The sequence below is a fragment of the Nannobrachium achirus genome (assembly GCF_963921795.1).
Source record: "Nannobrachium achirus genome assembly, chromosome: 23".
Classification (NCBI taxonomy): Eukaryota; Metazoa; Chordata; class Actinopteri; order Myctophiformes; family Myctophidae; genus Nannobrachium; species Nannobrachium achirus.
Window position 1 is genome coordinate 17,426,381 of NC_137830.1, and position 26,362 is coordinate 17,452,742.

At 41.8% G+C, this 26,362-nt stretch overlaps 1 protein-coding gene across 2 annotated transcripts in view; it reads left to right on the plus strand.

The window, feature by feature from the left end:
- The window catches only part of osbpl8 (oxysterol binding protein-like 8), a 180,060-nt gene extending 155,047 nt beyond the window's left edge, over positions 1–25,013 (plus strand). For both annotated transcript variants that reach the window (XM_080753969.1, XM_080753970.1), the window contains 9 exons: positions 90–188; positions 1,092–1,189; positions 6,584–6,673; positions 11,961–12,097; positions 13,301–13,486; positions 18,198–18,285; positions 20,937–21,045; positions 21,716–21,821; positions 23,506–25,013. In XM_080753969.1, coding sequence (XP_080610095.1) covers positions 90–188; positions 1,092–1,189; positions 6,584–6,673; positions 11,961–12,097; positions 13,301–13,486; positions 18,198–18,285; positions 20,937–21,045; positions 21,716–21,821; positions 23,506–23,647 — 1,055 coding nt within the window. In that variant the 3' untranslated portion in view covers positions 23,648–25,013. The remainder of the gene's footprint in view (positions 1–89; positions 189–1,091; positions 1,190–6,583; positions 6,674–11,960; positions 12,098–13,300; positions 13,487–18,197; positions 18,286–20,936; positions 21,046–21,715; positions 21,822–23,505) is intronic.
- Positions 25,014–26,362: the final 1,349 nt, after the last annotated feature.

Consider the following 26,362-nt stretch of genomic DNA (forward strand, 5'->3'; position numbering starts at 1 on the left):
CCGTGCATAATTTAGGCATTACAGGCAGTTGATGATGGCTCGTGATGATGATTGCTGCAGTAATTAACGTGGCGCGTGCGTTCCACCAGGAAACTCGTTATCAGCCATTCTGGACGGAGAGGCTCGTCTCACCTTTCTCAACCGAGGAGAGGACTACGTCATGAACATGCCCTACGCCCACTGTAAAGGTCAGAGTGCACGCCACACCTCACTGCGCCCCCCCCCCTATCACGCAATATTTTGTGCTTTAACCATTGAAAAATAGCAGATCTACAAGCTCACAGCTTGTAGATCTGCTATTTTTGAATATTTCAAATCCTTCTAAGGTTTTTTTGAAAAACCTATGTTTCTATGTCAGTGGTGCTCAAACCTTTTCATGTCAAGGACCACCCAAAATGATATGTATTTGGCCACGGACCCCCATCTCAAAATATTTTTTTCCAGGGACCACCCCCACCAGATGAAAATTTGAGTTAGAAATGTTTGCTTAAAAAATACATATTCAAAGATTTGTGCACATTTTCACAACGTTTTAAAAATAGCAGATGTACAAGCTTGGAGTGCCACGCTGTGAGCTTGTAGATCTGCTATTTTTCAATAGCTAAAAGTATCCAATAATTAAGGCCCCTCCACCTTGGGCCCTAGTAACTCAGTAATCGGGCAACGCCGCCGCATCGCGCCGCCGAATCCAATAATAAGTCACATCTTTAGAGAGCATTTTCTCTGAATTGTGTTCCCAGACCAAAGACAAAGTTTTTTTGCGACTGAAATAGCTTTAGATCGGGCTTCTAAAAAATAAAACAGCGAATGGCTAAGTGTTAGCTAACTTCCTCCTCTCGTCCCCCATAGCAGTGGCTGCAGTGAAAACACAAGTCTTCTTCTACGGAAGCTAGAGCGAAGGCCTATACAGATATTTCTGGCACTCTAGCGGCACCTTGTGGCCCGGGGCACTGTATGAGTTAAAGAGAAAACAATAAAATAAAATAAGCGAATATTTGACTTCGGTGATATAGTGACTTTGATATTCGAATGTTCGAATATTCGAATATGTGGTGAATGCCCTACCCTGAACACGACTGTCTCTCTGCCAGGCATCCTGTACGGCACCATGACCCTGGAACTGGCCGGCCAGGTCACCATCACCTGCGAGAAGACGGGCTACAGCGCTCAGCTCGAGTTCAAACTCAAAGTATGTCACCAGTGTTCCAAGGCCTGTCACGATTATTACATACCCGCGTCTAATCGCAATTATTTTGTCATTATCGTCATAAACGTTTCCATGTTGGAAAAATGTTCATATATTTTCAATGTCAATGTTATTTTTTAAGTATAAAGTTGTCAGTCAAATACTGTAGGCCAGTCATTTCTTTGTATGCCTAAAAGCCAAACAGAAATGTAATTGTCCACGACAAAAACACAATTAAATCGTTAATCGCAATTATTTGAGTGACAATTAATCGTCATGTAAAATGTCATAATCGTGACAGCCCTAAGTGTGCCCCAATCATGTTGCAAGTTGTGTCAGGCTTATGCACTTTCAACCTGTCCCTATTTTTGCCATGTCATCATTATAGGTGAAAAGTTTACACATTTTTTTCAATATATGTCAACATGACAAAAATAGCAGATCTACAAGCTCACAAGGTGTCACTCACGATGCATTGCGAACTTATAGATTGGCTATTTTTGCCGAAGTATAGAATAGGGCTTATAGTAGTAATACTTTCGTCACTGTCGGGCAGAAACTTTCTCCAAGTTTCAAATTTGTACTTTATTTTTTTTCATAAAGTAAAGCCCAGCTTCATCATACAAGACTGTCGCACAAGACTAGTGAAAATAGCAGATCTACAAGCACACAACACTTGAGGCGTGTGGTTGTGATATTGTAGCTATTTTCAGTAGTTTAAAGGTAGGGTAAGTGATTTAATTAAATTCAAATAATAACAAAATGGGTCTAGTATGTTCTGATAGTACTAGTTACTATAGAGTGTTATGTTCTGATAGTACTAGTTACTATAGAGTGTTATGTTCTGATAGTACTAGTTACTATAGAGTGTTATGTTCTGATAGTACTAGTTACTATAGAGTGTTTGGTCCATATTTGGAGTTCAGCCTTATCTCCTATGAGGAGAAAAAAGCAGTTTCAGTTGGTGGAGGAGACAGGTTTTCCTCCAATCAGGATAGAGCGGGGCCTTCCTCCAATCATGGCCGAGTGGGGGCGGGCCTTATGTGCACTAAGGCCTGCCCCCTATGGATCATGATTGTAGGAAGTCCCCCGCCTGTCACCTACATGAAAACTGAAACTGAAACCTAAATGAAACCACTTTTACCCTACCTTTAAATAATTTTTAATGATGAATACAAAACCAACAGTTTTGGACATACAAGGTTTCCACCCGACAATGACGATATGAAGGACAAATGCAATGGGTTTTACATCAAACATGGAGATTTTCATATCATTTCATGTCTCTGTCACTGTCCATTATCCTCTCCACTCCTCTCCCCCCTGCCCACACCCCCTGCCGCATACCACAGCCTGCACTCTTGAGCCAGGTAATTTCACCAAGTGAACCCTAGCGACTAGCGTCCCAATAGGCTATAGGAGAGAAGTTGGGTCTCTTCTCACTTCCTTCAAAGGTGTTCACAATGATACTAATGAAGGCCCTGTTCTATTTCGATTTCATGTAGCACAATGTACACTCTCAGAGTTACACACCTTTTTGAGCGGTGGTAGACCGCTCCATAGCATGGCCGTGTGTGTATCCGTGTATCCGTGTATCCGTGTATGTATGTGTGTATGTAGCCTGAACTACCACTCAGTGACCAGAGAGGGTGCTGTTGAGTCTAGTCTGAGCATCAACTGCAATACTCTCTCTCTCTCTCACACACGCACGCGCGCGTGCACACACACACACACACACACACACACACACACACACACACACACACACACACACACACACACACACACACACACAGGGGGAGGGGAGGGGGCGGTCACACACAGGCTGTGTTTTCTTCACACACACAAGTGCACACACACGCACGCACACACACACACACACACACACACACACACACACACACACACACACACACACACACACACCCCCACACACACACACACCACGACCACCGCTCAGTTCACACGGGTGTGATTTTTAAGGGGTCATTTGGAACCTCCAAGGGGAGCCAACATGCATGATATCAGCGAGTGCATCTCTCCACTCCGACATGTCTCCTTTCCGACATGTCTCCATTCCGACACTAACCCTATCTCTAACCCTAACCCTAAACCTTAGGCCCATGGGAGTGTCGCCACTCCGACAATAAGAAGTCAATTTCGGAGTGGCGACATGTCGGAATGGAGAGAGCCTCCCGATATCAGCACCCTGACTCTGTTGGACCAGAATGGAACAGAGCCTTCATTAGTATTATTGGTAACACCTGTGAATGAAGTGAGAAGAGACCCAACTTCTCTTCAAAATGGCTGCTCTGCATATAAAGGAACATTTTGGAGAAAACGGGCAAACATTCTGTGAAAACAGCAGACCTACATGCTCACAACGTGACGTCTGAGCTTGTAGCTCAGCTGTTTTTGTCAAAGAGATTTGGTGCAGAGAGGGAAAAGTATTAACCCCTGGGGTCAACACAGTCTATACGGTTTGAGTGTTTAACACATTATCATTTTATATAGCTACAAATTCAGATGATCCACTCCCATATAAACCACCTGTATCAGTACATCAAGATTCAATATCAAGATGAACTTTATTGTCCAACAAAGTGGCGGATTTGGCTGCAGCCGTAAAAGAAAACAACATTCTGCATACAAAAACAACAAAAAAAGACATACAAAGATGTTAATAACAGCACCTAGAAAAATGGGGGAAAAAAAACAACTGTATCCCTGGCATCCAACTTCCATTATTCTTCTTCTCATCCATTTTCTTAGCTGCCGCTATGTGAATGTTTTATTGACAAAGGGATACATTAACTCTTACTGTGCCAATCCCGAACTAGTTCGGCTTTATTTGTCCTTATCAGGGTGCCGATCCCGAACTAGTTCGGCTTTAAAAAAATAATATATATATATATATATATACGGTATATATATATATATATGTATATATTATTATTTTTTTTCCGAGCCGGCCCGCGAGAGCGTCGCGCCGCCGATATTTACCATCCACTCCAATGCAATCCAGGATCTTTAGAGCTCATTTTCTCTGTTCCATGAATATCCATGAGGTGTGCAAGGTTTAATCATGGCTAAATCGCCTAAAATAAAATGCTTGGTAGCCAATAGCTAACTTCAAGCTAACTTCATCCTGTTCCTGTACATGCACAAAGGAAAGTGTTCAGGCGAGTCATGGCTGCGCACGGCTTGTGCATATACCAGCGCTTGTCTATGTAGGATTCTATGACCATTGGGCGCCCTCTAGTGGTGAAAAGGTGGCATTGAAAGAGTTAATAGTTAAATGAGTTTAATCTGCAATAAGGGAACCCTGGACCTCCTCCTTGAGGGCAGAAGTTGATACCCGGCGTGTAGAACACGGGATGAAAGATGTCTCACCCCTATAATCTTCCCTGCAGTCTGCATCAGTTGGGCCAGTTTGGACTTCAGTTGCATGGAAAGGTTACCAGACCGAACTGTGATGCTGTATCTGATATGGCTATCTAAGACTGCACGATAAAAGACTGGCATAAATCTTTGATCAACACGCATGAACTTAAGTCGACGCAGGAAGTGCAGTGGCTGTTGTAATCTCCTGCAGACACTGTCCACATGGCTGATCCAGGTTAAGGCCTAGAATTATTTCATGCTTCAACTATTAATAATAGAAGATATACAAGCTCACACACGCTGCGAGCTTGTAGATCTGCTATTTTTTTAAAATCTTTTTTTTTTTCTTCTTTTTTTTTTGCAAGTCTTTGAATATATCTTTTTAAAAGTGAACATTTGTAACTCAAATATTTGCTTCTAGGGTTCCCTGGAACAACACATTTTGAGATGGGGGTCCGCGGCCAAATACATGTCATTTTGGGGGTCCTTGACATGAAAAAGTTTGAGAACCACTGATTTAGAAGAAGGATTTAGAAGACATTTATAGAATCGGGTCAAAATGTTCAAAGACTTGCACAAATGTTCACAATTCTCCAAAAATAGCAGACATACAAGCTCACAGTGAGTTTGTATGTCTGCTATTTTTTAATAGTTTAAGCATAAAATAATGGTCGAAGTGGTTCAAATCCAAAGTGACACAGATTTGCGTTCAGGTGTAAATGGATCATTTAAAATACCACTGTGTTTTTGTATGAGGAGATTTCTGCTAGCGCTCACTGCTCACCCGGTTCCCGTGTCAAACAGAGGACGTTTGATATTAGGTTTGCAGCAGGCCAGACAATGATACACAACCGCTGTTTTATGAGATACTGACAGACATTCAATAGTGAATTAGGTTTTATTCCATAAGCCAGTGGTTCTCAAACATTTTCATGAAAAGGACCCACAAACTGATATGTATTTGGCCAGGGACCACCATAAGAGAATATATGGGTATGGTTAAAAACGTTCAGAAAATGTTTAATAAAAAATGTAAGTCATAAAAAAAGAAAATCCGAAATCGCTGGCCTAGCAGTCCAGGCTCTAATATGGCCTGGCAGCGCATCGCGGGTTTGAGGCCCGTTCCCGACGACCTTCGCTGCATGTCTCTCCCCATCTCTCTTTCTCTGTTTTCTGTCCATTTCCACTATACACTAGAAATAATAAGCAGAAATATATATATATATATATATATCTTTAAATATATCTTTCACACTTTTTCCCAATGTTTTTGTTTTAATCGTGAGCTTGTAGATCAGCTTCAACAGAATAGCGTTAAAGTGGTTAAACTGCAACTCATATTGCAGGGCAGGCACGTGCGCACACATAGACATCAAAGTGGGCTTGAGCCCCTGCCCTTTTGTCCATATGTAAAAGTGCCCTCTCCAGACAATGAATGCAGTTTTTTACTATTGTAAAAGAAATGCAAATGCCTCCTTTCCATGCCATACCTGAAGGCAGCATTCAATAGAATTGCCTTGTCCAAACTCTCCTGAACTTCAATGCTTTCAGCATCTTATGCTGAAAGAATTGCCCTCACTGTGTAATTCATTCCATACACCACATCTCCAGTATTGCCTTTTTTATGCTTAAGATTAGTGTGGTTTCAAGTACCCAAAATAGCCGACCTCCAAGCTCACAACGTGTCGCAGCACGGCGCGTTGTGAGCTTAGAGGTCTGCTATTTTCCATATTTTCACCAAAAGGCCCTTTTAGAAAAGTCTGCCTCTGCCTCTCTGCACGTCCTTGTTGCAGGGGACCCCCTAGCACCCCTTCAAAGACCCCACTTTGAGAACCACTGCCTTAAGCGACAGTTTCCCAGTCAGTGATTGAATTCTATGTGTATCTCTCCCTCCCTCTCCATGTGTCTCCTTCCTCCTCCTCCTCCTTTCTCCTGACATTACCCCTTCCCCTCCTCCCACCTCCTGTGTGTCTTGTTTCTGTCCCTTGTCCCCTGCTGTCCCCTGTCCTCCAGCCCTTCTTGGGCAACAACGACAGTGTCAATCAGATCGTCGGGAAGATCAAGCTGGGCAAAGAGGTGCTGGCCACACTAGAAGGACATTGGGTAAGAAAAACCTAAGGTTTGTGAAATGGAGAATAATAGACAATAGACATAATCTGTTGTAGCGTTGTGGGAATGGGAATGCTTGTCTTTGTTCCTTCCTTATTCGTTGTCTTTTTCTGTTCTGTAAGCGTGTGTCAAGCAATTTCAGGATGTCTGGTTGGGTTCAGATAACTGAAAACGTACCTTGACTTTATTACCTTGTTTCTTCTGGTCAAAATTAATTGTATAGATTCTATTAGAGATTAACCCATTTAGACACAAGGCCGATCTAAAAATGCCTTTTAAATGCTGAAGTAAAAAAAATAAAAATAAAAATAAAATAAAAATATATATATATATATATATATATATATATATATATATTTATATATATATATATACCGTAAATCACCAATTAGTAGCCCGGGCGTTTATTTAGCAAAATGGGGTCGGACCCCGGGCGCTTTAAAGGGACCAGGCGGCTATTGGTAACAGGCTTTTATTTATTTTGGCACTGGCCAGCACTGGGCCATTATTTGGTAAAATGTTCTTTCTCAAACTATATAATAGGTGTAATAATCAAAATGTTCTAATAAATGTTATAATTATTATTGTTATTATTTTAATTGTTATGAACACCCAGAAAATAGCACATTGCGATCTATTAGACCAAACCTCATTTAAAAAATATCAAGAGTGTATGAAAGCCTTTAAAAAAAATATATATACTATATTTATACTAAGGGAATCTTTCTCCAAAATAGTCAATTACCGCATGCCATCTAGCTCAACGAGTCAACGACCCAATTAGCGCAGAAGTCCTGCAGCTGGTGCTGTTCTGACTGGACTCTGACATGACCACTGAACAGCTCCACTATCCTGACATTAAACCATTATGGTATTGCATTATGATTAAGCCTTCTGCTTTCCCCTTAAACCTCAAAATAATGGATTACTTCTTCAAAATGCGGACTGGATAAGAGGCAGCAACAGTAGGTAATAAGTTATTCTGATCCAGCTGTTCTTTATTGGCCAGTCTTTCTCCATCACAACGTTTTGCCATTAAAGTAGGCCTACTCACGTAAACTTAGCATTGTAGCAACGTTTTAGACAGTAATGAAGAGCAGCAGACTCCTTTTCTTTTTTTCCTCTCTCTTTTTTTGGTGTCCTTTGGCAATCTGTTCCCCGACGCACACTTGCGCGTCATGGTAGCGCAGCACTGGGCTGGACACCATATACATTTGGCTTAGAAGTGTCTGTCCACAGGGCTGTGAGCTTGTAGATTTGCTGTTTTCAGCGCACTACCGTCATGCAACATAATATGACCCGTAGCAACGCACAGCGAGTGCGGTGCGTTGCAACGTGCTGTCACAGCACTGCTGTGAGCTTGTAGATGTGCTGTTTTCAGCGCACCACTGCCATGCAACATAAATGACCAGTTAAGTTAAATAAATAGCAAATAATACCAAACAACCAAACAAATAATAGCCCGGGCTCTTACATAAAACCTAATAAGGATAATATTAATTGCAAATAACGGCCCAGGCGCTTATACGAACCTTGTGCTTATTTGAAACAGGCGTTTATTGCGCAAAATGGGGTCAGACTCCGGGCGGATATATGGGACCCGGGGGCAGTTTGCCACCGGGCGATTAATTGGTGATTTACGGTATATATATATTTTTTACATATTATATACAAATTTGTATATCATTGCAAATTAAAATCGATTTTTCGATTCAGTTACTATATCGTTACACCCCTAATTGGAGTCCAATGTGTTGCTTTTCCATGTGTGTAAAGCAAAGCCTTATAATATTGAAATAAACAGAATGAATTAAATGGCTCTCATTTCTCCCCAGTGGTTTTCATACAAAGTTATGGAGATGATCAAACTAGAATGTAACTAACGATGTGTAGTTAGTTAGTTAGTTACTCTGGATCTGCTATTTACTTGAAATGCTATGTCCCCCCCCCCCCCCCCAAATAATATATAATGGATTAAATCAATGACTTTGATTAGCTTGTTGCACTGTGACAAGGACAGCGGTGACGCAGGCCTAGACGTCTCTGCACCGTGTGTCCTTCATGCTGTGTTTAAATTGGTTTCCCAGCGACATCCAGCTCTCTGATATCCTCTCCGTTATTCAAAGACAGGATATCGTCGTTGTCGGGTGGAAACCTTGTATGTCCAAAACCGTTCATTTTGTATTTATCATTTAAAAAATGAACTAAACTAGTGAAAACAGCCGATCTACAAGCACACAACGCCTCGCACCGCAAGGCGTGCTTGCAGATCTGCTGTTTTCACTACTTTTGTGCGACGGCCTTGTATGATGAAGCAGGGCTTTGCTTTGCGAAAATTTTACAAATTTGAAACTTGGAGATACAAGGTTTCTGCCCGACAGTGACGATATACTTTAGGCAGAGGACACTGAAGCATTATTAGTAGTGCTGTCCAACGATTAAAATTTTTAATCGCGATTAATCGCATGATTTCTGTAGTTAATCGCGCGATTAATCGCATAATAAAAATATATTTTTTATTGGCTCAAACTTGCATAATATGTTGTATATTTGGTGCAGGATGCATCCAAATGTATTTTCTTATAATTATACTATTATGTATCCAATACATTATAAACTCAATGTTATTTATTTCATTATATTATAAATGATAACCCCTCTGCACTACATAATTTAAGGCAGTGGTGGTTTTCAACCAGTGGTCCTTGAGGGGGTTCCAGCTAAACAGTGGTGTAAAGTAACTAAGTACATTTACTTAAGTACAATTTTGAGGTATTTGTACTTTTTGAGGTATTTCCAATTTTCCAATACTTTTACTTCTACTCCACTACATCTCAGATCGAAATATTGCACTTTTACTCTACTACATTTATTTGAAAACTTTAGTTACTAGTTACTTTTCAGATATACCGGTAAGTTATAATATTTAAAACATACATGAACCACTTTAGCCATGTTGTATACTTAGGCTGTTTGAAAATAGCCGATCTACAAGCTCACAACATGTCGCATCGTGACGCGTTGTGAGCTTGTAGATCTGCTATTTTCAACACTTTCATACTTTTACTCAAGTACATTTTGAATTCTGGGCTTTTATAATTGAAACAGAGTATCTCTACATTGTAGAATTGGTTTTACTTAAGTAAAATATGTGAGTACTTTTTCCAACACTGCAGCTAAATGATGGAGAGTTGGTAAACCAAATGGACCCTTAGATATAGATCTTATTTTTGGGGTCTGGGAGAATACATCTAATCAAATGGTGGTCTGTGGCTCAAATGCTGACTAAACACACACACACACACACACACACACACACACACACACACACACACACACACACACACACACACACACACACACCATTTCGTTCCTACAGTGTTCAGCTGGGGGCTGCCGCTAACATACTGTAGCCTACTACAGACAGTAGTCCTGGCTATCTGGAGCAGCGAACTTGCTAACAGCAGGGGGAGGTTGCTTTCTAAAGGCACCTGTAGATGAGTAATTCCACTGTGTTTTTCATCATTCATTCAACCCAGCTTCCAGACAAACACACACACTCATGGTCTCACACACAGTGAGCTTGAGCTCCGTTCCTGACTTTAAGCTGAGCTGTGCTCTGGGCTAGCTAATGTTGACACTCTGAGATGCGGAGCGCACTGCGCAGAGGGAGCGCTACGGAAGCCTCAAAGGTTAAAAAAAAGGCAAAAAAAATATATATATATATATATTTTTTTTTACGTTAATTGCGTTAAAAATTTTAATCCCGTTAATAGGCTAGTGCGTTAACTCGTTAATAACGCGTTATTTTGGACACCATTAATTATTAGACATGGAGACAGAGTTGTCAGAGAGAGAGAGAGAGAGAGAGAGATAGGGACGGAAACATGAAGTGTGGAGTAAATAGGCTGGGGGGTGGAGATGGAAAATGGAAATAATAGATGTTGGCCTGAGCCTGGTCCATCCACAACAAAGGGTTGAATCATTCCCTCCCTCATGCCCTGCCACAAGGCATTCTGTTTTTTCTTTTTTTTTTGTGGGGAACCAGTATGGCTACTGCTTATATAGAAGAACTGGATGTTAGTGCATGCTTGCAGGCCAGGCACATAGAAAATCAGTCAATACTAGGGGTGTAACGATACATTTAACAGCGATACGATACGCATCACGATACATGGCTGACGATACGATATTGGTTCATTCATGGCGATACGATTCGATTCAATGATTTAAACTCGATATAGTAACTATTTAGCAAAGAAATGAAATCTGTGTTTTTTTCAAGTACTTTGGATCCATACAATGACATTGCATTGCAAAACGATTTGATACAGATTATTTGCATTGTAAAACGATACGATACGATACAGTACAAAGCCAAACGATACGATATTTTGTTGTTTGCATATCGATATAGTAGATCATTGCAAATTAAAATGGATTTTCCGATTCAGTTACTACATCGTTACACCCCTAGTCAATACTGTTTTGATGCCCTCTCAGCCTGCTCTTTTTTTCCCCCCAGATAGTCTTTACTTTTGTATGGTTTTGAATCATGAGCATATACTGTATATCTAGTGTCTCTTCTTTGTTTGTCTCTCTGCCTGTCTAGCCCGACATCTAAACCCCGTCTGTTCTTAATTGGCCATTAATTTAACTTACTGCTTGAGGCTTCCAGCCGTCCTGCTAATAGTGATTCAGCACTTTGACATTTCTGTTGATTGCAATTTTGTTGTTTTGCCATTTTGATGATGGAACATGTTGTCTCATAGCTTGTGTCTGCGTACATATAGTATGTGCGTCTGTGTGTGTGTGTGTGCGTGTGCATGTGCGTGTGCGTGTGCGTGCGCGACCATGCGAGTGAGTGTATGTCTGTGTGTCTGTCTGTGTGTCTGTCTGTCAGTAAGTCAGTCACAATACTTTGTCGCATATAGTGTCACATAACATGTTGTGAGCTAGTAGGTTGCCTATTTTCGGTGTGCAACACAGACGCATAACCAAGTATTAATCTGTCTTATTATCCAGTAACACGTGACTCACTCATCCCCCGTTTCGCGGAAGTAATTTCTCTATGGAGAATAACATTGAGTCACGTCTCATGTAAGCATTGAAAAAAGTCTATGGGAATTCAGAATGGGGGGGAAAAACAGGAACCAGGTAGGATGTGTAAATGACGTCAAACTTCGTTACTCTATAAGTCTATTGTGTGCCTCAGCGGTGAGTCCTCCTGCTGAAGCTGAAGTGTTGCACAACATGATCTTCCCCCCTCCATGCCTTCCAGGACAGTGAGATCTTCATCAGTGATAAGAAGACGGGCGTGAGGGACGTGTTCTTCAACCCCGGCCCAGAGCTGAGGCAGAGCAGGCTGACCCGCTGCGCCGTCCCACCCGAGGAGCAGACCGAGTTTGAATCCGAAAGGTGATCTTAACAGATGGCATTATCGCAGTGTTGATTTTGACAGCAAATATTGATTTTGTTTTCAAGGTTTTCAAGGAGGGAGGCAATGTTAAAGAGGAAGCCATTGTTCTCACGATAATAAAAATCTAAATATTGTAACTAAAAAAGAAAAAAAGATCTGTCAAACGATGATGTCACTGGTGGATGGATTTGACCCGCCCACAACTCTCCTATGAGAAAAAATTGTGCTATTTTATCATGAACAGTAGTGAGGACGACCCATTAAATGAAGACAGGTTGAAAAGTGGTGAAGTCCTCCTTTAAGCAGAAGCCTAAGTACCCAGCAAAAACACTGGTAAGTTTTGCTCTGTAAACAAATTAAGTTCTGAAGACCGACAGAGAGAGAGAGAGAGAGCAAAAAACTAATGTAGACTAGTCCTGTGCCTGGGGGTGTGCGATGAGGGATTGAATGTAGGAGTCTCAGAAGTAATGCTGGAGAACCCAGACCGGTGACCGTTGGGCAGAACAGTCACCATCCATGTCCAGTTGTGCAATACCCGCTGTATCCGTCTGTCTGGCTGAGACTCTTTTTTTTTGCCCATATATGGTGTTCCGTGTACAGGCCAGTCTGTGATGTCGTCCCCAAATGTGGGCACTGTAGTGATGTCAATCAGTGATGTCAGTTGGGCTTTGTTGATGTCTGTTGGGCGTTGTTACCCTGGTGGGGACACATAATTAGTGACATTAGTGTCAATATGACGTCAACATGATGTCCAAGCTCCACATTAGACTCTACACTGTAGGTGCATGGGCACCAACATAATACGGGGATGTAAATATCGTCACTGTCGGGAAGAAACCTTGTATCTCCAAGTTTCAAATTTGTACGTTTCTTCGCAAAGTAAAGCCCTGCTTCATCATACAAGGCTGTCGCACAACAGTAGTGAAAACAGCAGATCTACAAGCACACAACGCCTCGCACCGCGAGGCGTTGTGTGCTTGTAGATCGGCTGTTTTCACTAGTTTAAATCATTTTTAAAATGATAAATACAATACTGGCTTTCAAGCAGTTTCAAGGGGCACACTTGACCCTTCTCAGGGGCACACCAAAGGTCCCCAGGCACAGTGGTTGAGAAACACTGCCCTACAGTATCTTTCTTCCTTCCCATGCACCCTTTCTCTCATGAACTCATGTGGTTTGGTGGTGCTTGCTCCTCTCTCCAGGCTGTGGCAGCACGTGACGCGGGCCATCAACAACAAGGACCAGACCGAGGCCACCAACGAGAAGTTCATCCTGGAGGAGGCTCAGAGGAAGCTGGCCCGCGAGCGCAAGGTCAAGTGCGAGGACTGGATCCCCGCGCTGTTCGAACAGGACCCCATTACTGGAGAGTGGCATTACCGATATGCTGAGTGAGTGTCGAACACCGTGGCCTGTGAGCCGTGAAATCCTCAAGCGTTAATGTAACCACTCAATACTTAATACTTTGTTGACCCAAGCGCTCTCTACCTGATGCCTCCTTTTCCCCCCTCTAAACCAGTGGTTCTCAACCTTTTCAGGCCGCGACCCCCCAAATAATCATATTTTAACTGGGGACCACCCCCACCCTGCACAAGCACTTGGGATTGTAGGAGTTGGCAATGCATTTAGTTTGACTCGATCTATACCATTGTGAAAATATCAGATCTACATGCTACATGCGCTGCGAGGCGTTGTGAGCATGTAGATCTGCTATTTTCACAATTTCTGCCTCTAATATTTGACAATTTGACGAATGTTTGACCGGAGGTACTAAAAAGGTCTTTAAAGTCCTTAAATTGTCACTTTAGAAATGTGCAGGTACCCTGTATACACTTATACTGTATGGTGGTCTGTTTACTGTTGAGTGAGAAAATAATGTTAACATTTAGCTAAACATCTGGGGACCCCTCTAAAATAATTTGGGGACCCCTCTGGGGGTCCCGACCCCCAGGTTGATTCTATTTTTATTTCGAAACATTTTCATAATGAATGAAAAACAAATTCAATGATTTCAGTAATTTCATGAAGAAGTAAATGAAAAATCTACGAAATTACATGAATTAGAAAACAAATGTTTAAGAAGCAGTGAAAATAGATGATCTACAAGCTCACAAGATCTGCTGTTTTCACTAGTTTGGGCACAGGGCAAACATTATGATTACTCTTTTGGTCTTGAGCTAAAATGTTTGGGAACCACTGCTCTACACCAAGTCTTTTCACGGAAAATAGCCAGGCTACAAGCTCACAACGAGTTGTGTTTGTACACATTGTGAGCCTGTAGATCTATTTTCAAAGAATTTACTAAAACAGATTTTCATGGGGCGCCCGCTGGCCTAGGTCGGGCTGCATGCCACATGCTGGGCTGTGGTGCCTGCTGGCGTCGCCGGTTCGATTCCCGATCCGGACGACCTTTGCCACATGTCGTTCCCCATCTCTCTCCCCATTTCCTGTCGGTCTACTGTCCTGTCAAGTGAAGGCATAAAAAGCCCAAAAACAAATCTTAAAAAAAAAAAAAAAAGATTTTCATCTATTCTATAGTGACATGCCCAAAATAGTGGCATCAGGGTTAAAGATGTATGTAACGTATGTAAGCAGTGATGTGTTCTACCTTTCAAAGTAGCGTATTTGATAGACATTATGCACTGGCGTCTGCCCTGGCCACACGAATAGCCACGGATTATAGATTATAGTATGCCCTCAAAAAAAGTCTAGAACACAACACTGTATGTAAGTGATGTTTTTGTGTTCCAGCTTTTGTTTAACTCATTTACTGCCCAAACTCGAGAATCCAGAGAAAAAGCATTGGTCCAGGTTGACCCCGCCCGAGAAACCAGAGAATTTAATCATTTCTAATTGGCATGTGTATCTCTCCTGATTAAATAACATTGGTATTCCAATATATACTGGATGTAATTTCTATTTCTGCAGGAGCGACCCTTGTTACATAACTAACACTCTGTGGCAGTTATTAGTATGGGCATATAGAGCTATTTGATACTTTTTTTTTTTTTTTTTTTTTTACTGTGTAGAGCAGGAGTCTTCAACAGGGGGTCCTCAGAGTTACTACAGGGGGTCCTTCCAATCTTTGTGTGATAGAAACTTTTTTTCTCCTTTTTTATATTAACCACTTGAACCCTAGTGTCCATATTCTGAGAATTTTGCCAAAAATAGCAGATCTACTCCACATTACATTTCAGCTGAAATTAAGGCATCTTTGTTGAAAAACAACACATGAATTCCGAAGGATAAAGAAAGCCTGAAGGCTTCCATTGCGGTACTTTTGGGGAAGCGGAGGCAGCGAGCAACAATACAATTACATAAAAGAAATGTGTAATCTAAATTATCAGTACTTGGTTTAAAATTAAGTCATGTTGTTGGGCAACCATGGCTTTAATGACTAACCTAAGGTAAGCCATTCCACTGAACCGCTGCCGAGTAGCCGGTAGGAAAGATGCATTTCCCATGTTGCTGTTAAAACAGGGCACACGATCAGAAACCATTAGAATGCTAAAAGCATAAACAGCCTTGTATTTGGGTCAGGGATCAGTGGCGTCAGTTCAGAAAAAGCTAAGGTATGGCAACATGACTGGTGTCTTGAACGCGCGCCTTCACCAGTCATGTTGCCATACCTTATCAACATGCATTGATTCATTTATTTTTAGAAGTACATTTTCTTTTTCCCCCCCCGTTTCTACGGTTTCTTGGGCTGGATATGGCAGCCTGGAATGGTTGTTCAAGTGCAGCTAAACTTGGCATGTTAGTAAATGTGCCACAATTAACAATAATGCATTGCACCTGTGCAGCTGTAATGTGGAGAATATAATTATAATACCTTGTTGAAGTGACCATTTTGTAAAATTTTGCATTTGTAGTTATTTTACTGTATTTTAACAACATAATAACCAGCACAGATAGACAAAAAGACATCCATGTATTTATATTTAAAAGTAACTTTTATTTCCCCCCCTGAACCCAGGGTATGGCAGCTGCATACCCCTGCCATACCCAATTGACGCCCCTTGACGGATTTGTCAGACTTCATTTACCTTTTAAAAGTGTCTGTTTGTTTGTAAAGGACGAGGTGTTTTTGTTGACATGGGTTTGATGGATGATAGTTCAAGAATAACATTATTGTTCTATGCAAACCAACCCCATGTTGTGCAGAGGCCACAGTTAAAGACAGGAAGAGGGAGCCATCTACTGGGCATTTTCTGTAAATACAGGGAATGTTTTCTTGCCTCCCCACTATGTTCACTGTAACTTTGTGATATTGAATATTAACCTTTTGTAAGAGGGCCTGTTCATTAACTTGCAAGAGTTAAAACTATACAGCATGTGAATATAAAGCTAAACTACTTTGGTTGAAACATCAAGACAGCATTCTGCAAGTGTAACTAACTTGGTTTATTCACAGTACAGCTACAAAATAATACATTTCTGACCCCTAGTGGCTGTTTGCTCTTGTACAAAACCAAAACCTGACAACATTAGGCTGTGAAAAAGAGGATGGTTTTCTGGGGTACATCGGCAAATGGCAGATGTATATACAGGTATCCCCACACTATAGATTAATAGAATAAATACAAGTGAAAGTACCGGTAATTACTTTTAAATTAGTCTTAAAATGCACAAAAAGGTGATTAAAAAACCATTGGTTAGAATAGGATGTATTAGGGCTGAGAAGTGGGCTGAAATGGAACTGTTTCATCCATTCTCGCGTGTTGTTTTTGACAGCAAATTTAGATTTTGTTTTAGTCATAGTCTTTTGAATAAAATGTATTTTAGTTTTAGTCATGATTTAGTCACCTGAAAAGTATTATTTTTATTCTAATTTTAGTCGACTAAATATACAGTTGATTTAGTTGACTAAAATGTATTTTGGCAGGCCTTGATGACATCGTAATGACTGATGTTACACTTGGTTGCGTGCTGAAAATAGCCGATCTACAAGCTCACTTGTGAGCTTGTAGATCTGCTATTTTCAGCAACACCTGAGTGCAACCAAACATAAAATGACTCTCTTCTCCACCAGTCCATCCCTAACGTTTTAGTCTAGTTTTTATTTTGTTGACGAAATTGTCAATATATTTAGTTTTAGTCATGACAGCTTAGTTTTTATTTCGTTTTTATTTAGTTATCGTGAGTGAAAAAAACACAGTCGACAAACATTTTTCGTCATAGTTTTAGTCGACGAAATCAACACTGATTCTCACTTTTTAACAACAAACTGAACGGTTTGTGTGAGCACACTAGTGGCAAGCGACGCACATCAAGCAAGATTGTTTGTACATTAGGACCACAATATATGTTTTTGTTTTATCCTTTTAGCCCAAAAGTCTGACTGCACCCCATGCTGTTTACATTTTTGTCAAATAAAGTATTCAATCGACATGAAATCAAGGCAAATTGCCATTCCGGAGCACAGCGGGAGAAAGGGTTAAGAAAGGGGCAGACTTCCTTAATAATCGGGTGTGTTCAGTTGGCAGGTATGACAAGGCTAACTCTAGAGTAGACTGTAGGAATGAAATGTAAACTTTCTTCCCTGTGTCTCCAATAAGTATACAGTAATAGTGAATAGTTTAGTCATTCAGATTCAGATTTCAATTACTGTTTATAGCCTTATAGCCTTGTACTGGACGTTTTCTTGCGTGTCTGCATTGAATCATACATTTTACAGATGACATTTTCTCCTTTTTTCCTGCAATTGGGTAGGCATGCACATGCATAAAGTGAATGGCAAATCGAGTGGCAAAGTGAGTTTGACGTTGTTTAACGCCGTTTAATGCAATCAGACAGGACTTTTCTGTTTGGATGTATGGTCTGTCAAGGCCAGAAAAATAGTTATTTTGCCACCCAGTCAGAAGGCGTTCCAGCATAACTTCTGGGTATGATGATGATGATGTCACGCTCGCATAACCTCTATTCTGTAAGTGTAATCTGTCTCTCTCATTTGTCTGTCTGTCTGTCTGTCTGTCCGTCTCTCTCTCTCCCCCCCCCCACCCCACCCACACCCGTCTTTCTCTCTGTCTCTCTCTCTCTGTCATTAATGTGTGTGCGTGTGCGCGCGTGTGTGTGACTCTCTTCCCCCACCCGCCCTCGCAGCACGCGGCCGTGGGACCCCCTCAATGATCTGATTCAGTTTGAGAAAGATGGCTGGATTCAGACTCAGGTCCGACACCGCACGCCTATGGTACGTTCTGGCAGTGTTATTAGTCTCAGTAACCAGGGGCCGCGGAGGGACAAATGCAAAAAGTGTCATCAGGTAGGTCGGCCTCGATCAAATAAACCGCCGCCACCTCCACTCTCCCTTCCAAATCGTATTTTACAATTTTTGTATTTTTTTTATTTGTATTATTATTATTTTTTACCTGGCTCATCATCTCACCCGCCCTCCTCCACACAGCAGTGCTCGTTGCATTCATTTTGACCACCTCTAAGGCGTAGGCTACACGGAGCTGGATATTTCATATATCCCGGTTTTTCAGATATCCACATAGAAAAGTATCTAGGTCCACACGACAAAGATATCGTCGTTGTCGGGTGGAAACCTTGTATGTCCAAAACCGTTCGTTTTTATCACTTAACATTGTTTAGCCTACTAAATAGTGAAAACAGCCGATCTACAAGCACACAACGCCTCGCACCGCGAGGCGTTGTGTGCTTGTAGATCTGCTGTTTTCACTACTTTTGTGTGACAGCCTTGTATGATGAAGCAGGGCTTTGTGTTGCGAAAAAATATACAAATTTGAAACTTGGAGATACGAGGTTTCTGCCTGACAGTGACGATATCTAGGTCTAACAAGCACACACACAGTAAAGTCTTCAGAGATATCCGGGTACCGTGTCTACACGGATCCAGTGAATCGGATATTTTTCAATGTCTTCACTTATGTATCCGGTTTCAAAAATATCCAGCTTCGCAGCCGAAATATCCAGCTTTGTGTGGCTGCAAGCCCCAAACGCATAAAAAAAAATGATTAGCTTCAGAAATATCCAGCTCCGTGTAGCCGGCGCCTAAGTGTCTGTCGTCGCCGCACTGCCTGCCTGCGCTGCATGTAGATCAGCTATTTTCACAATGGAATAGATCGAGTCAAACTAAATGTAATGCCAAGTCCTACAATTACAAGCGCTCGTCAAGGTGTGGGGGGGGTCCCCAGTAAAAATATGATTATTTTGGGGGTCACGGCCTGAACGTACAGTACTTACTCAGTTACTTTACACCACTGGATCAAACCACCGACATCAACCAACACACGCGTGCCTCTGCCATCGCTGATTGGCGGCCATTTTCCCCACCCTCTTCATCCGTTTTCTCATCTATGTTTTGTTTTCCTTTTCCCCCCCGCGCTGTGAGACTCAGCGGGGTCACGTTATAGGATTTTGGCGTTTTCCTTAGTAACAAATAATAAGCTTTGGTTTGCGTGCATGCTGTGTTTCCATGTGCGCTCCGCTTGTAAGCTGCGCTAGTCCACCATCTGCGTCTGGCCGTGCTTGTTTTGAGAGACGTTAGATAATTTTACTTACTTAAGCCCCCTTTCCACTGACATGGCCCAACACCACACCACTCCACACCGCCCACTTGTTTAAGGTTTTCCACTGCAATGACCTGGGTAGAGTGGTGTGAAAGTGGTACTAAACGTGGAACTAAAAAGTAAAAAGTACTAAAAATCCACTCCAGAGTAGGTCTGAGCTAGGCCAAACAGGGCCAAACACTTCATAATGACCACTCACTGACTTCTCATTTAGACCACCAGGATATAGTTGTAATACATGATAATAGATTTTATTGTGTTATAACCACTATTATAATCTATTATAGTGTATTATAGTTATTGTAGTTATGATACATTAATACTTTTTAAAGTGTATTATAATCACAGTTAAAAGGGTCAATTTGTTTTCACCGATAGGGGTACTTTCGTGTAATGGAAAATGTAGATATTTTTAAGTGGCGCGGCGTAGTGTTGTGTATCGGGGTGCTAGAGCTGAAGTCGAAAAGGGGCTTTAGTTACTTTGTCTGGACGTGGCTGAGCAGCTGACAAGCATGCCTCCTAGTGGCTGACAAATGCACTGCACGGCACTGATCAGAGCACTTGTGTGTGTGTGTGTGTGTGTGTGTGTGTGTGTGTCTCACATTTATGCTAATACTAGCAGCTGTGTGGTAGACAGTAGTGTACTGTTTCTTATGAATTATAGATGGTTTTGATAACGGTTAGTTGAAAATAGACTGCATAGTTGTTTGTATGGCATGTAGAGATGGGACGATGTTATCGTTTATCGTGATAAAAAACACTCACGATAATCGTATCGTGGAGATTTAATTTATCGTGATATCGTCCTCCGTCATGCACTGGGATCAATTCACCTTTTATTTGCTGAGCTGCATATCCGGTACCACTTAAACCCTTTAGAATTGGTAAAAGGTACTTGTAATATACGTACTTACAGTCTTTTTCTCACTCTATCAAATGTCTTTGCCAAAAAAGAACCGATCTACAAGCTCGCAACGCATCGCAACGCAATGCGTTGTGAGCTTGTAGATCTGCTATTTTTTGGCAAACGTTCCACCCCAGGATAATGGATTTTGATTATCGCGATAATATCGTAAAATCATGATTTCTTTTGTCACAATAATCGTGATATGACATTTTAGTATCGTCCCATCCCTAGTTGTTTGTATGGCATGGATGAGTTGGCTGCTGTTTCGTCTCCTGGTTTGTGTGACTCGGGGGGTGTTAACCTGCATCTTGTGTGTGTGTGTGTGTGTGTGTGTGTGTGTGTGTGTGTGTGTGTGTGTGTGTGTGTGTGTGTGTGTGTGTGTGTGTGTGGTGTTTACTCCAGGTCACAGCACCAAAGAGAAAACACAAGCATAGCGATAAAAAACCTAAGAGTACAGAGAGTGGATGTTCCTCGCCTGAGCTCGACCGCCAGGATTCCTCTGGCAGCGAACGTGAGTCACACAAGCGCACGCACGCACGCACGCACGCACGCACGCACGCACACACACACACACACACACACACACACACACACACAGCGCACACTAGGGCATTCACGAATAGTGATTTTTAGTATTCGAATGAATCGACCTCAAAGTATTCGAATAGTCAAATATTCGACAGGACTGGCCAAACTGTCAAATATTAAGTAAGCAAGAGGCGGAACATTGTGAAAATATTTTCACAATATTTATCTGCGGAACCGAGTCACATTAAATGTAATACCTACAATTCCAAGTGCTTGACAGGATGGGGGTCTCCAGTTCAAATATGTTTATTTTGGGGGTCACGGCCTAAAAAGGTTTGAGAACCCCTGGTATAAGAGCATTAACAAATTCATCCACCAGGGGCTTTGAAACTCATTCTTATGACTTCCTATCTGGCCAAGATGTATAAACTAGAGTAGACTATATATTTTTTAAAGAGAAAACGGTAAAAAAAACAAAAAAAAAAACGTGAATATTCGACTTCGGTGAACAACGTCGAATAGTGACTTTGATATTCGAATATTCGAATATTTGGTGAATGCCCCTAGCACACACACACAGCACACAATACAATTCTTTATAACTCATAATGTGCAACAATAAACCACTTACAGGATACACCACTGTTTTTCAGGACACAAAAGCAAACACAACAGCCGGTTGAGGAAAAAGGGAACGGACCTCAGTGAACTTCAAAGTGCCATTGAATCCATAAAACAAACACAGGAGGACATCAACAGGTGACTCAGCCGTACTCTTTTCATGCATTGTTTTTTTGTTATGGTGCTTTCAAACCTGAAGAGATATATTTGTTTCTAGTCGCTTCAATCGCTTCACTTTGGTCGCGCTGGTCAGCGCTGGGGGAAGAATTATGTCATGTCAGAATAAAGGCGAAACGCCTGGAAAAAAGAGCGCAACAAGTTGCAATAAAAGAATGAAATGACTCATCTTTCAGTTCTACTGGATCTTCTCTCCACTAGTCCCCCCTAACATTCAGTCTAGTTTTATTTGTTGACGGAATTGTCAATATATTTAGTCTTAGCTTTAGTCATCATAGCTTTGTTTTTATTTAGTTTTTTGTCATTGGAAAAAGGTAGTCACTAGCACTACTGAAACACTCAATGACCATACATGAAGCTAGTTAGCATTTGTTTTTAGTTTTTTTTTTTAGAATCCTTTTTTCTTTACTGATTATATTGTTTTTTTAGATTGATATTCATATGCATTTGTTATATTGTTGTTGATGTTCTGACATGTTATCGTGTTTATTATAGTGATGTATTATCTGCTTATTGTAAGTCGCTTTGGATTAAAAGCGTCTGCTAAATGCCTAAACTGTAAACTGTAGTCGACGAAATCCTTTCATCCTAGTTTTATTCAGTGGTTTTCACATCAAGGTCCATTATTTATTCACAATTTGAGCCACAAACCACCATTTGATGACATTTAGCCTCTGGCCCAAAACGTAGAATCTTTTTTTTTATCGTTGGATTATATCTTATCGTCCCTAATTCCATGCTCTATTGATGTGTTTCCACAGGATAGTCGAAGGCCTTGGGGCTTTTTCGTGCTAATCAGTCTAAAAGCGCCACATTTTGCACAGATGTAGCCCAGGGCTTGCTCTAATGATTTAGCTAGGGCACCCGAGTCGGCGACCTTCGGGGTCGCCACAGCGGCCAAATAAAGTTGGGCTCCCATCGACTTTCTATACAGGAGGAAAATACCCAGAATTTTCTTTTTTTTTCTGGGTATTTAAGTAGGATGTGAGGGGTCTAACTAGGGGTTTGTCGTGATGCTGAATCCATTGCAAGCATTTGTTTTGCACAAAAAAAACATTCCTTGGGCTACAAATGGCCCCAGAAAACGATTGTTTAGTGATGAAAAGTGATGAGTCATCACTTTTCACAGTTTTGTGGGCGTTTTCTGGGGCCATTTGTAGCCCAAGGACAAACCCCTAGTTAGACCAGCATTCCCTGGGCTACATCTGTGCAAAATTTGGCACTTCTAGACTGATTAGCATGAAATTACCATCCTATCTCCCTAAGGCCCCCGACTAGGAGAGATAAAACTGGCAAACGTTGATCAAAATACAAATTCTTCTACATTCTCCAAGTGTGTAGCCTTCTTGTATATTAAGTAATGCAGATGTTAAACAATAATTTATCTCCTGAGAAACGTAAAATTTCAATTTCATTTTACGCTCTCAAGAGTTAAAGATCTATATAAAGGGTCCATTTGGTTACCAACACTCCCATCATTTAGCTGGGGACCACCTGGAACCCCCTCAGACAGGGACCACTAGTTGAAAACCATTGGTATTAGTATACGAAATTAACTTGCACGTGTGTGTGTGTGTGTGTGTGTGTGTGTGTGTGTGTGTGTGTGTGTGCGTGTTGCGTGTGTGTTTGTGTGTGTGTGGTACAGGAGCATCGGCGTGCTGAGGAGCCGTGCGGCCAACCAGGTTTCGTCGGCGGGAGGCTCCTCCTCCTTCCTCCACCAGCGCGACTACGTCATCATCATCTTCCTCGTCCTGCTGCAGGTCTTCATCAATTTCATCTTCAAGTAGCAGTCCTAGCACTCACACACACACACACACACACACACACACACACACACACACACACACACACACACACAATCGCACTCCTATAAACTATGAACACAAGCCATTATGGTGACGGATCACAGCCGTGAACTTGGAGCTGACCGCCACTGGACCATGAAATTCCCCAGCTCTGGTCCAGACTGCTGGCTAAAAGACTAGACCAGGATTTCTCAGCCCCTACGAGGGCTCAACTTGAGTCAAAATAAACTAAACTACTTCACTACTCACCAAACCAAAGGTAGTTTTGCGTTGTTGAAAGTCTATTCTCCACGGTGGGAAACCTCTCAGCACCCACTCTGTAAAATACATTATTTTTGTCATGAAATAAAATGCACCCACCTCGAGCCGGCAGCGAACCACAGCAGACACAACCCCCGGAAATAAGCGGCGGTGGAGTTGGATATGTTTTATTTCATGACAAAAATGGTGCTGAGAGGTTTCCCACCGCAGAGAATAGACTTTCAACAACGCAAAACTACCTTTGGTTTGGTGAGTAGTGAAGTAGTTTAGTTTATTTTGACTGAAGTTGAGCCCTCGTAGGGGCTGAGAAATCCTGGTCTAGTCATTTAGCCAGCAGTCTGTCAGAGGCTGGACCAGAGCTAGAAATGCCCCTCCATCTTGAACCAACACTGCCCTGACAAACACGCCCCTAAACCGTAAAGAAAACGACAAGAAATAGACGTTTTAAACACAAAAAAAAAGACTTGTTATTTATTTTTTAACTGTTCTTAACTGCTCTTAATCCACAAACCGTGGGAAGTGATCCTTGGAATTTCAAAGCAGAGTGGAGGAGGTCTTGATGAGACCGACACGGCCCCCCCGAGTGGAAGGTGGAGATTCGCTGTGACGGGGGTTTTTGGACTGACACGGATTCCCCCCCCACCGCCACCACCACCACAGCACCCCACCCCCCAATGGACTGAAGGTTCACATTTCACACAGGGACCATTTGACAACGGAGAGACTATACCGTTGTAAGTTTTACTCACGTGTGAGTATAGACCCCTACTCTGAAAGGACAAACAAAACAAAGGATGGGAAACGAGTGGGAGAAAAGGAATAACAAAATGAAGTGGTCCAATATATGTGATTTTATTTTTTATTTAATTTTTTTCTAGCGTCGTCGCCAAAACGCTTTGATGATCTGATCTCGACGTTCCAAACGTGAAGGGGAGAAGGGTTATCGACGGAACGATAACGAGGCAGAAGTGACATTGCAAACCAAAGCGAAAAGCTGCGATTACTGAAGTCAGAGGCGTCAATTGGGTATGGCAAGCTATGGCAGCTGCCATACCTTGGCTACAGGGGGAAATAATAAAATGTACTTTTCATCGTGCCTGTTGCTAAGGTATGGCAACATGACTGGTGTCTTGCTCGCGCGCGAGGGCGCACATGCAAGACACCAGTCATGTTGCCATACCTTAGCTTTTGCTGAACTGACGCCACTGACTGAAGTCCGCTTGGTCCGACGCGATTCTTTTCACCTTTTGCATACGAGGTCGATGTAAAATAAAACGGAAACAAGAGAACCAGATGTTCTTACTGTGCAGGTAGCACGTGCAGTATAAAGGAACGGTCCTCTTGAGCATTAACCCTACGTATGTTGTCTTAATGTTACTACAGTGTGAGACATTATGGTAGACACTTTAACTGTTAGAAGAAGGCGATAGATTATTTTCTAATTATAACCGTCACTGTTGTTGTCGATCGTCCATAATGACATAAGTACGTAACAGCCAAACACGGTGTGTAGAATAGGAGTCGGCACCGCCCACACCCACTGTGTAAATATCCACTGCTGGGGTCGACTTAAACTCAAATAGCGCGTGTGTGTCGTTTCTGTGTGATGCCACGCGCAGGCACTCGCTCACATTCTAGTGTGCACGGACACACAAGTCAGTCTCTTGTTTTTTTTTGTTTTGCTGCCGATTGTATTGATATACACGTAGTCGAGTTGAAGCAGAAATCACACACGCAAAACCCACTCTAGTGAGGCATGAACACACACACACACACACACACACAGTCAGGGGATATTAATAAAACCTGGAAATAAATTCCTTACCAAACGATTTCTTCACCAATGTGTTCGTAAAGGTGTCTAGTAACATATCTAACAAAGATTGAAATTCAAAATCCCTAGCAAAATGTTTGACAGCTAGGGTAATTCTAGCCTCGCAAGCCATCCCGAGTTACGTCATCACCAATGTGCTTCCTTTCTCGGTCTGGTGTCCCTCCCATCGAGTCTCTTTATGAGAATTTAGGTTCTCAATTTCCAATCAAAAGGCTGCATTTCGAGCGAACCCGCCTCACACCGCTCCTGATTGGTCGAGCGGCTGCTACAGCTCTCGCATTTTGTCCAATGCGAGTTCACAAATCGCAAATAAAAGCTGCATTAAGCGAAGTTTTATCTGAAATCAACAGCATCTCATAAATTAACAGTTTTACTGCCAGATGTTATTATTTATTTATTGGGTCTTGTGCCAGCAAAAGCAGCTTACCTTTGCGAGGTTATAGACAAAGATCTATTTTTTTTTCTTCCTCATTACATAGTGCACTTTGGTCATACTAGCAGTAGAGGGCAGCCTCATTCAAGAATTAATGTGAAATGGTCGCGGTCGGCTCCCATCCGTCCAGGCCACTAAATCACTACAGAGCAATAGACCCAGAGAAAAT